A 14,028-nucleotide genomic window follows, 5' to 3' on the forward strand; every position below is an offset into this window, starting at 1 on the left:
AGTTAGAACCACACAGTTGTATACAATGTCTTTGCATGCTGTAGCATTACAATTTCCCTTCACTGGAACCAAGAGACCCAAACCTGCTCCAGCATGATAATGCCCCTGTACACAAAGAGCGTTCCATGAAGACATGGTTTGCCATTGTGAGTGAAAGAATATGAGCGTCCTGCACAGAGCCCTGACCTCAACACCACTGAATACATTTATGATTAACTGGAACACTGTCTGCACCCCAGGCCTTCTCATCCTACATCAGTGCCCGACCTCACTAACGTTCTTGTGGCTGAATGAGCACAAATCACCACAGCCATGTTCCAAAATCTAGTGGAAAGCCTTCCTAGAAGAGTGGAGGTTATTATAAGAGCAAAAAGGGGACTGAATCTGGAATGGGATGTTCAACAAGCACATAAGTGTTGTAGTCAGGTGTCCACAAACTTTTGGCCACACAGTTCCTGTTGCTTATGACTTTTAATTCATAGAATGTCATTTTAGACTAATTAAAAAATTTGTCTTAAACACCCCCCCAAAAAAAACTGGACACGCTGGTGACTATAATAACTCAAATACTTCAACATTCTCACAAAAGTTTCCTAAACTACACCATGTCATTACATCCCACTGATTTACTATATTACACCTGTACCATTATTTGGATGCTGGAGCTGAAGTGTGACTTAAGTGCTCACACAAGGCACAATCCTGATAAATGTCTTACCTGTTTGGTGTATAGCTCCACTTTCCGCTGAGCTTCTGGGAGGAGCTCGACATCATCTGCTCCGTAAATCTTCTGCGCAATTATTCTGATCTTATCGACGACAGGCAACTAAAGAATCGCAACAAAGAAGCAATTTATACAGATACATGACTCCCAAACAGCGAAGTATTATATATGAAGTATACAATTGTGCTCATAAATTTACATATGCCTCGCAGAATCTGCCAAATGTTAATAATTTAAACAACAAGAAGGATCATTAAAACTGCATATTGTTGTTTATTTATTTCTGCCCTGAATAAGCTATTTGACATGACAGATGTTTACGTAAAGTCCAATAAAACGACACAATAATAACTGAATTTACACAAATGAACTAGTTCAAAATTTTACACACGCTCGATTCCTTATACCGTTTATTGTTACCTGGATGAGCCACGACTGTTGTTTTTGTTTTGTGATGGTTGTTCATGAGTCCCTTGTTTGTCCTGAGCAGTTAAACTCCCCACTGTTATTCAGAAAAATCCTCCAGGTCCTGCACATTATCCGCTTTTCCAGCATATTCTGCATATTCGACCCCTTTCCAACAGCGGCTATTTGATATTTAGATCCATATTTTCACACTGAGGACAACTGAGGGACTCGTACACAACTATTACAAAAGGTGCAAACATTCACTGATGCTCAAGAAGGCAACACGATACATTAAGAGTCAGGGGGGTGTAAACTTTTGAATTGGATGAACGGTGTAAATTGTTATTATTTCGTCTTCTGGGAGACATGCAAACATCTTATTTAGCGCCTTAAGGGCAGTACTAAATGGAAAAAAAATAAGATCTTTAAACAAAATAATAATTTACACCGATCATCCTGTTCAAAAGTTTACACCCCCCTGGCTCTTAACGTATAGTGTTGCCTTCTTGAGCATCAGTGAATGTTTGCACCCTTTGTAACAGTTGTGTACGAGTCCCTCAGTTGTCCTCAGTGTGAAAAGATGGATCTGAACATCATATAACCGCTGCTGGAAAAGGGTCAAATATGCAGAAGATGGAAAAGCGAAGAATGTGCAGGACCTGGAAGATTTTTCTGAAGAACAGTGGGCAGTTTAACTGCTCAGGACAAACAAGGAACTCATGAACAACTGTCACAAAACATAAAAACAGTCGTGGATCATCCAGGTAACGACACACGGTATTAAGAATCGAGCATGTGTAAACTTTTGAACTGGTTCATTTGTTTAAATTCAGTTATTATTGTGTCTTGTGGACTTTATGTAAACATCTGTCATGTCAAATAGCTTATTCAGGACAGAACTAAATAACAAAATGATTTTATTTGATCTTATTTAATTAACAACATTTTGCAGATTCTGCAAGGGGTATGTACATTTTTGAGCACAACTGTATAAAGTACAGCAGAAGTGCTGAAAGCATGAATGATATTACCTCAGTGTTGTACAGGAAGCTGAAGTTGCTGGGTGCCTCTGCAGCTTTCTGCACAGCTTTGCCCAACTCCGTGGCTCCAGCGCCCCCGTCTGCCCAGTGAGTGCAGGGCACTGCATCAAAAGCTCCTGCCTGTTTAGCCAGCTCACAGATCAGCTGCAGTTCAGCATCAGTGTCGGTCCTGCACACAAGCACACACAGAGAGAGAGAGAGAGAGAGAGAGAGAGAGAGAGAGAGAGAGAGAACATTCACATTCAAATGTCATCTGAACTCCAATGTAAGGTGTCAAACACTGCATGGCATGCTGTTAAGGGAAAATAATCAGCACCACCAAGAGTGGTACGACATGTGCAGACAAGAAGCGGAGTTATTCTTACCACCGCAAGTCGATTTATTTCCTTTAGCAGCACGTCCTAAAGTGTTGCTCTTCTTATACCACACCAATTTGCTAATGATTACAATTCTTATTCATTAAAGAATGATGTCATACTTTTTATCCATTTATAATTACATTTAAAGTTGCGCAACTTCTCTGCTGTTACAGAAACAAAACAAAAAATATCAACACCTCTTGACCAATCAGAATCGAGAACTATGCATAAATAATACATCTTTCAATGTAATACAATCTGACCTAGCTCTCTTGAATGGAATGTGTAGTCTGTGTGCAATATTCAATTTATTTTATGCATATATAGTCTCTTACTTGAAAGCATTGACTGCTACAACAACTGGCACACCAAAGTGCTTGGCATTCTCAATCTGCTTCCTCAGGTTGCTGCAGCCTTTCTCCACCAGCTCCAGGTTCTAGAAGACCGCCATACCCATAAGTCATAGTTAGGTCAGGTTTCTATTAGAAAACTGTACAGATACAGTTAAGCCCCAAAGTTTGCATACCCCTTGCAGAATCTGCTAAATCTTAATACTGTTAACAAAATAAAAGGGATCATAAAAATCATATGTTGTTTGTTATTTAGTTTTGTCCTGAATAAGCTATTTCACATAACAGATGTTTACATATAGTCCACAAGACAATAGCCGAATTTACACAAATTGCCCCGTTCAAAAGTTTACACACCCTTGATTCTTAATACTGTGTGATGTTACCTGGATGATCCACAACTGTGTTTATGTTATGTGATAGTTGTTCATGAGTCCCTTGTTTGTCCTGAGCAGTTAAACTGCCCACTGTTCTTCAGAAAAATCCTCCAGATGCTGCACATTCTTTGCTTTTCCAGCATATTCTGCATATTTGACCCCTTTCCAACAGCGGATATATGATGTTCAGATCCATATTTTCACACTGAGGACAACTGAGGGACTCGTACACAACTATTACAAAAGGTGCAAACATTCACTGATGCTCAAGAAGGGAACACGATACATTAAGAGCCAGGGGGATGGAAACTTTTGAACAGGAAACATGTAAACATCTTATGTAGCTTCTGAACGGCGGTATTAAATGAAAAAAACCCCAAGAGCTTTAAACAAATTAATGAAAGCATGGATCTCATGGGAAGGAGATAAATATGCAGAAGATGCTGGAAAAGCAAAGAATGAGCAGGACCTGGAGGATTTTTCTGAAGAACAGTGGGTAGTTTAACTGCTCAGGACAAACAAGGGACTCATGAACAACTATCACAAAACATAAAAACAGTCGTGGATCATCCAGGTAACATCACACAGTATTAAGAATCAAGGGTGTGTAAACTTTTGAATGGGGTAATTGTTGGTTGTTGTTTTTTTTTTTTTATAAATCCAGCTATTATCTGGTGTTGTGGACTATATGTAAACATCTGTTATGTGAAATAGCTTATTCAGGACAGAACTAAATAAAACACAACATGGGATTTTTATGATCCCTCCTATTTTGTTAACAGTATAAAGATTTAGCAGGTTCTGCAAGGGGTATGCAAACTTTTCGACATAACTGTATAATATTTCTACACAGCAGTATTATGAAAAGGCATGTTACTGGTATAAAATGCATCAGGAAATTTGCCCCAAACAGAAGAACTGAGATATCATCACCTCTTCTATATATTCCTTTGGAAGAGGCATGCCAGCTGTGACCTGGAAAAAAATAAACACACATTTCAAATGCACTGCAGTAAAGCAAACATGCAAACAAACAAAGACAATTTCACTCCAGCGTGTCACTTTTAAATATGAGGAATTAAAATCTATCCAATAAGGGCATTACTACTGATGTAGAGCCTAAATAATTAATATTTCCCATGAATTGGTTATATTGCTTCTGTATATATATTGCTTAAGTTCCAGGCATGTGGTCAGAAAAAGAAAAGGCGAGGGACGATACAAAATCTGAGCACAGAACAGCACAGCAGCAGTAACCCAATAAAAAGTCACCTTTAGTAACCTAAAGGAAAAATATTCGGCTTCCCTGTCAACTGTTTGATGTTAATGACTCCACTATGACCTAGTTAGTACACTAGGAATGTAACATACTATTTGCTGTATGCATGTCTAGTCAACGTGTGTGTATGCGTTTTAAATTAAATTTAATTAATTTAAATTAAATCCACGGACAGGTGAAGTGAATGACAGTGATTATCTTGTTACAAGGGCACCTGTCTAGTAGTGGGATATATTAAGCAGCAAGTGAACAATCAGTTCACTTGTCAGTTGATGTGTTGGAAGCAGGATAAATGGGCGTGCGTAAGAATCTGAGCGACTTTTACAAGGCCAAATTGTGATGGATGGATGACTGGGTCAGAGCATCTCCAAAACGGCAGGTCTTGTGGGGTGTTCCCAGTATGCAGTGGTTAGGACCTACCAAATGTGGTCCAAGGACGGTCAACTGGTGAACCTGAGACAGGGTCATGGGCCCCCAAGGCTCACTGATGCACATGGGAAGCAAGGGCTAGCCCGTCTGGTCTGATCCCACAGAAGAACTACTGTAGCACAGATTGCTGAAAAAGTTAATGCTGGCTACGATGGACAGCTGTCAGAACACACAGTGCGTTGCATAGCTGCAGACCAGTCAGCGCGCCCATGCTGACCCCTGTCCACTGCCAAATGCACTACAACGGGCATGTGAGCATCAGAACTGGAACATGGAGAGATGGAAGAAGGTGAACTGGTCTGATGAATCATGTTTTCTTTCACATCATGTGGACGGCCGGGTGCGTGTGCATCACTTACCTGGGAAAGAGATGGCACCAGGATGTATTATGGGTGCATTATCCTGCTGAAAGAACCCACTGTCATTAGGGAATACCGTTGCCATTAAGGGGTGTACTTGGTCTGCGACAGTTTTAAGTAGGTGGTACGTGTCAAAGTAACATCCACATGAACACCAGGACCCAAGGTTTCCCAGCAAAATATTGCCCAGAGCATCACACTGCCTCTGCTGCCTTACCTTCTACCCATAGTGCATCCTGGTGCCATCTCTTCCCTGGATAAGTGACGCACACGCACCCGGCCGTCCACATGATGTAAAAGAAAACAGGAATCATCAGACCAGGCCACCTTCTTCCATTGCTCCATGGTCCAGTTCTGATACTTAGGTGCCCATTGTAGGTGGTTTTCGTGGTGGACAGGGGTCAGGTATGGGTACTGGTCTGCAGCTACGCAGCCCCATACCCAGCAAGCTGCAATGCACTGTGTTCTGACACCTTTCTATCACAACCAACATTACCTTTTTCAGTAATCTGTGCTACAGTAGGTCTTCTGTGGGCTAGCAGTCTAGGCTTCGCTCCACATGTGCATCAATGAGCCTTGTGCGCCCATGACCCTGTCTCGGGATCACCAAGAATCACACTTTTATTAGCTATTAATAAATGCTCCAACTCACTGTTGGTCCACCCCCATGCATCTTCAGTGCTCTCACTGTGGCCACCAGCACCACCACGTGAGGCCGCAGCCCGGAGTAACGACACTTAATGTTGAAAAACTTCTCCATGCCGATGTCTGCACCAAAGCCTGCCTCAGTTACTGCCAGAAAGAAAGCACCAAGGACAAAAGAAGATTACAAATAAACATGACAATTCGGCTACGGGTATGTAGCAAAAGGGAAAATTAATTAAGTCGGTGGTCCTCAAAGTAAGGTCCAGGAACCCCTAGGGGTCAGTAATCTATTATTATTTTTTTCCCCCTCAGTGGTGGAGATCACAATCCATCATTCTCAAAGTTATTATACCGTTGCAATCAAAATTATTTGACCACCAATGCAAATCAGGTTTATTGTCAAAATTTACAGACTTTCAGATGTTTGCAATGAACAAATCGAACAAAAGCAATTGAAATAGTTCAAACACAATGAATGCTTCAAGTGGTTTCGCCAAATTCAACTGAAAATACAATTTATAATGATTTCTCCAGTTGCAAAATGATTCAAGCACACCTGATGCAACTAATCAAGGGCTTCATTAGTTTCAGCAGGTGTGCTTGAGCTGGAACACATGCAATACCTGAACTGGCTAGGGGTAGAAAATGAATGAAATACCTGGACAGGGCAGAAAAAGGAAGCCATCAATGGCTGCAACCAGATTTCTGAGAAGGCAGGTTGTGAAAAACCCTCGAATGACTGCAAAAGACCTGCAGCAACACTTGGTTGCAACATGCACAAGGTTTCAGTGATCACATTAAGGCGCGTACTAAACGCAGAAAGTTTCCATGCCAGAACTCCAAGACGTACACCACTACTGACCCTAAAGAACAAGAAATGTCGTCTCAAAATCATAAATAAGCCACAGAAGATTTGGGATTCTGTTCTATGGAGCAATGTAAAAACTGGAACTTTTCGGCATGATGGATCAGCGGTATGTGTGGAGGAAGAAGAATAAAGAAAGAACACTGTCCACAGTCAAGCATGGTGGAGGCTTGGTGATGCTCTGGGGCTGCTTTGCACCCTCTGGCACTGGAAACCTGCAGCTTGTGAAGCTGAAGCTTGGGTACCATTGGACCTTCCAACAGGACAATGATCCCAAGCATGCCTCAAATTCCACCAAGGCTTGGTTTCAGAAGAAGTTCTGGAAGATTCTACAGGGTCATCATAGTCACCTGACTTGAACCCCATAGAAAATCTTCTCTGATGGGATTTGAAGAAGGCGGTTACAGCACACAAACCCAAGAACATTACTGAACTGGAGGCCATTGCTCATGAGGAATGGGCTAAGATTCCTCAATAACGCTGCCAGAAGGTATGTATATCGTTTGCAGCACGTCATAACAGTAAAAGGGTGCTCTACTAAGTACTAAAGATGCTTCCCATGAAGGGTTTGAATAATTTTTAAACTGGAGAAGTCATAAGTTGTATTTTCAGTTGAATTTGGGGAAACTACTTGAAGCATTCGTTGTGTTGAACTATTTCAATTGCTTTTGTTTGATTTGTTCATTGCAAACAGTTGAAAGTCTAAGTTTTGACAATAAACCTGATTTGTAATGGGGGTTTAATAACTTTGATTGCAACAGTATGTATTATTGACTTCCTAAAATGATTAGCTTATTGGTCACTAATCCAAACCTGAAGAATTCAAAAACAAGTATAACTATAAATAACATCAACTTGAACCTACTGTGCTATGTTGGTGGAGAGTTCAAGAATAAAAAGCTCTATGGTGCTAATAAATAGCCAAAATATTATTACACTTGTTTATATTATGAAAAGGGATCTGTGGCATTTATCTGAGAGTTAAAGTGGCTATTGGTTGCAAAAGTTTGAGAACCATTAACTCTTTTTTGCCCGAGGCCAGTGTTCAGCATTGGATTTTGTTTGAGATGTCACACTCCACAGTAGTGATTAATAGCTCATATGGAAGGGGTCACTCAAGGCTTTAATAATTTGCAGGTTTTCATAAGCATTTCTTTTTTTTTTTTACCTAGCCTACTAGGATTAAATGTTAGTATTTTATTGTGTCAGTTGTATACAGTGTTTTATTATAAAAGCTTTAGTTGTACTGTCTGTTTTATCTGTGTACCAGTGTTCTTGTGGAGAAATGTGAATTGTTTGCCCAGCAGGGGGCTCACACCCGTCCCCATTCCCATGGACCCTGCTCACCAGTACTAAACTCAGAGTCTCGATACTCTACACACAGAAAACCAACAGTGTCCTTACTAATCTTATACCAGACTTGCGGCAATAAAATAATTAATTTGCTCATACTGATACCCGAACATACCTGATTAGTAGATCGCCAGTGTACTGTGAGAAAGGGTTGAGCAAGCTGAACAATGCTAATGTCAATAGTTTTTCTTTAATACTACCTACTATTAATAAAAGATGATGGTCTTGGTCACTGAATCATGCCAGTAGGAACTTCATCAAAAGCTTTATTTGTCATACCTACAAATCCATCAGGCCCTACAAGCTTCAGAGCAATTTTATCAGCCAGGATGGAAGAGTTCCCATGGGCGATGTTGGCAAAAGGGCCGGCGTGAACAAACACAGGGTTTCCCTAAAACAGAAACATGAATCACTTTGGTCATTTTTCTTATAAGAAAGATAGGCTAAGCACAGAAAACCAACTGAGTGTATTGTCTATGCTGTCTCCTTTGCACGCTTTTAATCTTTTTTTTTCTTTAATTAATTCAGACACATTTTGGGGATACAATTCATGATCAATCTTCAATGACCTGGATGTGTATCAGGAATTATTTCGGTATCTGGTAGCAAGAAGGGTAGAGGAAACATTGCCATTGGCGTTCGATGTACTGTTAATACGGTTACCTTTGAAGTATTTTATTTTTATTTATTTATTTATTTTTAAAAGAGTAAGAGGGTGATGATAAAAGAGGATGACATGGTGGCAGTGAGAATGTTTTAATCACCCAAAATTTATTTATGCACATGTTGATCCCATTATCAGGATATCTTTTTTTTTTTTTTTAATTATAAAAATAATAATAATAAAATTCTGTTCCAGAGTAGACATCCTAACCAGAAAAAAGAACTGAAATGTAGATATACTTGTAGCCTACTTGAGCATTTTTCACATTTGAATTATGAATTCAGATGAATTTTAGACAAAACAACTCAAAACAAGTTAATATTTCTTTTCTTTAAAAAAAAAAAAAATGTTATGAAGAAATTAATAAATTTCTTATTTTAGTGTGTGCCAAGAAAAGAAAAGAAAAACAACTAAACAAAAAGATGTTTCCTTGTTGCCCAATTTTCATTTTGAAATGTAAAACGGATGAATGCAAAGTCCCACCGCTCGGTCCAAACCCATTAACTCAGGAGCAGAAGCTATACCTAAAGCTCATAGTTGTATACAAATCCAGCACACACATACACATACACACATATGTATTGTAGGTTCTCATACCTCTAGGGTCTGCATAAGGTTGGGTTTGATGGCATCTCTCATTAGCACCGTCAGTGCTCCGCACACTCCCTGAAAAGAGATTGAGATAAGATAAAGCAGGGCTGGACTAATCATAAATCCTTCAGTTGTGCTTGTCAACTGTCTAGTTAAAAGCCCTCAACAAAAAGGTACAAAGTCTCGGCCTACCATTTCAGCCATGAGCTGTAGTGTTCTCTCGTCGCACACAAACACGTTCTTGTCTAGCGTCAATGAAGTGTTTAAATGTGAGGTGACCGAGCGCTGATCTGGATCGTATTTTGTTCAGTTAAGTCACTGTTTCCACATCTCCTTCGTATTCCTGATTCTGAAAAGACCGTCTATCGTCTCACTCGTTCATCGTCTTTATTCCCCAACCGCTCTATCCTGGTTAGGTGCAACTCAGAGCCACGTTCACTGGCAATAAAGCTAATTAATAGGACCAGTAGGGATGTGTACCATTAAACAGTATTACTACTCTTACCAATACTGTTTATCGATCCAGTACTTTAATGGTATTCTTATCGGTACTTTGTGTGTGTGTTTTTTTTTTTTTTTAATGAAAAAAAAGGGAAAAAAAATTGAGAACAGGATTAACATTGCTTTATTTTTTTTTTATTTCTTTTAATATAAAATAAGTTTATTATACACCTATATGTAAATGCACCAGTATGAAGGCATTTTTTTTTAGTGTTTAAGATTTATATACTGCAGAAGAATTTTATATGTAGACTTATATGTAGGCTATTTGTAAAGTAACTGAAAGTGATGTGCATTTAATAGCCTAAATTTTTACATACCGATTTATTTCTTTATTTGGGATTTTAAAAACACGTAGAAAATACATTGAGCGCGTAATGTCCTTTTGCGGAATGAAATCATCATTTCAACTTACGGTAAGCGATCCAATTAGTACGATTTTACACGTCGTGAACAGCGTCGATTCAACATGACCAAGATGTTGGATCGATGTCGGAGATGAACGCTGTTTCGATGCCGCAAGACACCTCGATTATGTGATGATTACACATCATTGTTATTTGGGAAGGCTGCTAGCATACATACCCGATATAAATGGGCAACCAGAGATGGGCTCTCTAGGCAATCGAAAACTTTCCATTTCTCTGTCTGCGCATAATGCACTTTTGAAAGATACTTTGAGGGAGTGCTTATGTTCCCGCTGTTACAGGCAAAAATCTTGTTGCACTTCTGGCCAGAGAGCGTTGTCTGCATCAACTCTAGTGACGTGTAAGCACACTTTTGAACGTGTGGTTCTCTCCACCATCGTCACTCTGTGTATTAAGCCGGAGCTTTCGTGTTGTGTGTGCGCGCTCGCTGTTGCGTGTGACAGACGAGACATCTCACTTCTGGATTGCGAATAACGAAAATGCATACGAATGTTTTAATATTATCGCAAATTAGATATTTGCAGGGCAGTGTTGGCTTGATGGTTAAGGCTCTGGGTTACTGATCAGAAGGTCAGGTGTTCAAGCCCCAGCACCGCCAAGCTGCCACTGTTGGGCCCTTGAGCAAGGCCCTTAACCCTCTCTGCCCCAGGGGTGCTATATCATGGCTGACCCTGCATTCTGACCCCAACTTCCTGACATGCTGGAGTACGTGAAGAAAAGAATTTCACTGTGCATATGTATATGTGATAAATAAAGACTCATTATTATTAGAAATGGTTGGTGAGATTAAATGTACAAGATAGCGTTTATTTAGCAATAATAAACTGGAAATAAATTTTCTTAATTTCTCCAGTAACGAAAGCAGAACCGATAGAGTCAGAGCTTATCGATACTACGATCTTACAGAATTTAGCACCGGGGCCAGTTTAATACCAGGTTTCGCTACCCATTCCTAATGACCATGTAAGAAAAAAAACCAAAAACAGACCAAGTCCTCTATTCACATGCAGCAGCAGATGAAGTGCTTTGCACCACTAATAAATGTGTGAACCAACTGAAGCACATCAAATAATAATGTGAAAAATATATTGCTGAAGTGAACAGGATGTAGAGTTTTTTTGCAAGTTGCTCTGCAGAACCTACTTGACCAAAGGATGAAACCGATAGCCCGGATACGTAATCTGAGATACTTAAGCCATTAATGTCGACTCTTTTAAAGCTGATGCAACTCAGTGTAACAGCTAGTGCTCCACACACAGACAATCGAGCTACAGTTATCTTAGTCCTGAGCTCCATTGTATGCATATTGAGATAATAGATTCATTCGAATTTTTGGCTAGAATATATACGCTTGATGGCTGTCTCTGTTGGAGGGGCAGAGGAGATATACAAAAAGGCAAACAAAAAAATTCTGTACAGGATTTTACAGGGTTTTTTTTGTGATTGTGCACTGAAAAACGCTGGACTTCACTGTGCCTTTTTTCAACATTTGTGATGCTTTTTTGTATAAAGTGACTTAAACTGGTGAAACCGGACGATGTTTTGCGCTGTCTTTAGCCGTGATGATTGTTGTTAAACGAGACCTTTTAGCTGTACTCGTGTTCGACACCCGTGAATCGAAGATGGCTTTGGCACGCATCGTTATGACGTCACATGACACGTCTTGGCCCAAACCTGCGGAAAATCTGTGGTCGTTTTTTATAAATTGCAAGCTCCTACGAATATCGCAGAGTTGGGACGATTTTGCATTAACGTCTGAAAAGGGGACTGAATGACAAGACGTACAAACAGCAACGAAGACTATAAAGAAAATCAAACAGCTACACAGTTGGGATTCATTTTAAACAGCTTGTACTGAATTCAGATGTAATGGCTATTACTGACCAGGTCTTCTGTGGTGATGGGTTCGCCACTGCGACTGGTTGCCACCACCATTTTAGCCAGCCTCTGCCTCATGTCCTCCAGACTACTGGTGAGAGCCAACACAGCCATGATCTCACTGGCCACCGTGATGTCAAACTGAGCCTGCAAAGCACACATATGTTTCCAGCTCGAGAACGGCCACTTTACTACTACTTAAACTCCGATATCTACACCAACCATGCGTACATCCATAATGCAGTGCATCCATTATGCTTACTGTTCTGGTATAGCCCTTCTCAGTGGGGCTCTGGCCAATGGTAATCTTTCGGAGGAATCGATCATTTGTGTCCAACACTGCATTAAGGGAAGGGGGGGGAAACAACAAAAAACAATCATTTCAAATAAAATCTAGAAGGAAATGTGTGTATTTCAGCACAAGTGAAAAGAAAGAGTGATCAATATGTTTGCACACAGTAGTAAACTGCAATCATCCATACCTCTTTGCCAGGTGATCGATTCAGGGTCGATGTCCAGCCGGGCGAATCGAGTGATCTCTTCCTCAGTCAGCGCAGACGGATCAGCTTTCTCAATGCCTAGTTTCTGTGGTTACAACACACAAACACATTATTCGTAGACAAAGGAATATTGTTACAAATTAACAGCAATGCTAATGTTTTATCAAATAAATTATATTGATGGAAAGTTCAGTTTGAATATTTAAGAAGAAAAAAGAAAAAAAAGAAAAGAACGCAAGCCTCTTGTAATCGTTAAAACATGCGATAAATAAATATTCATACTTTGAGTCGGTTGATCTGAACGGGGGAAAACGTTCTCTGGCCTCCACTCAGTGGCACCAGGCGGTTAAAAAGTGCCTGAAAGGATCACAGACTCATAAGCGCTTGAAAGGTTAGACATTCTGTAATTATGACACTACATTTGGGGCAGGCGATATGACAACAATATTAAACTGAAAGACATTACAACAGATATGAATCACATTATATATATATATATATACATATACACACATATACATACATATACACACACATACATACATACATACATTATATATATATATATATATATATATATATATATATATATATATATATATATATATATATATATATATATATATATACATACATACATTATATATATATATATATATATATATATATATATATATATATATATATATATATATATATATATATATATATATATATATATATATATATACACACACACACACACACACACCTATATACATATACACACACATATACATATATATCACTATTATTGGCACCCTTGGTAAATACTTTTACCTCTGTGTGCGTGCCAAAACCACCTCTGGTGTTTATTGCCAAAAAACTATATTTTGGTTTCATCTGACCACAGAACCCGATCCCATTTGAAGTTCCAGTAGTGTCTAGCAAACTGAAGACACTTGAGTTTGTTTTTGGATGAGAGTAGAGGCTTTTTTCTTGAAACCCTTCCAAACAACTTGTGGTGATTAAGGTGACTTCAGATTGTAGTTTTGGAGACTTTCTGACACCAGGATGCAACTAACTTCTGCAATTCTCCAGCTGTGATCCTTGGGAGATTTTTTGGCCACTCGCACCATCCTCTTCACAGTGCGTTGAGACAATATAGACACACGTCCTCTTCCAGGTTGATTCATAACATTTCCAGTTGACTGGAACTTCTTAATTATTGCCTTGATGGTGAAATGGGTATTTTCAATGCTTGTGCTATTTTCTTATAGCTACTTCCCATTTTGTGAA

The 14,028-nt window shown here is 39.4% G+C and overlaps 1 protein-coding gene across 1 annotated transcript in view; it reads right to left on the reverse strand.

Annotated features, from left to right (window-relative positions):
- mthfd1b (methylenetetrahydrofolate dehydrogenase (NADP+ dependent) 1b) overlaps positions 1-14,028 on the reverse strand; it is a 38,087-nt gene that overhangs the window by 3,654 nt on the left and 20,405 nt on the right. The window contains exons 15-25 of the mRNA XM_017475567.3: positions 13,033-13,107; positions 12,733-12,835; positions 12,513-12,589; positions 12,257-12,397; positions 9,450-9,518; positions 8,468-8,579; positions 5,978-6,117; positions 4,192-4,233; positions 2,867-2,967; positions 2,164-2,341; positions 719-826 (exon numbers count right to left, since the gene is read on the reverse strand). Coding sequence (XP_017331056.1) covers positions 719-826; positions 2,164-2,341; positions 2,867-2,967; positions 4,192-4,233; positions 5,978-6,117; positions 8,468-8,579; positions 9,450-9,518; positions 12,257-12,397; positions 12,513-12,589; positions 12,733-12,835; positions 13,033-13,107 — 1,146 coding nt within the window. The remainder of the gene's footprint in view (positions 1-718; positions 827-2,163; positions 2,342-2,866; positions 2,968-4,191; positions 4,234-5,977; positions 6,118-8,467; positions 8,580-9,449; positions 9,519-12,256; positions 12,398-12,512; positions 12,590-12,732; positions 12,836-13,032; positions 13,108-14,028) is intronic.

The sequence above is a fragment of the Ictalurus punctatus genome, chromosome 9 (genome assembly GCF_001660625.3).
Source record: "Ictalurus punctatus breed USDA103 chromosome 9, Coco_2.0, whole genome shotgun sequence".
Classification (NCBI taxonomy): Eukaryota; Metazoa; Chordata; class Actinopteri; order Siluriformes; family Ictaluridae; genus Ictalurus; species Ictalurus punctatus.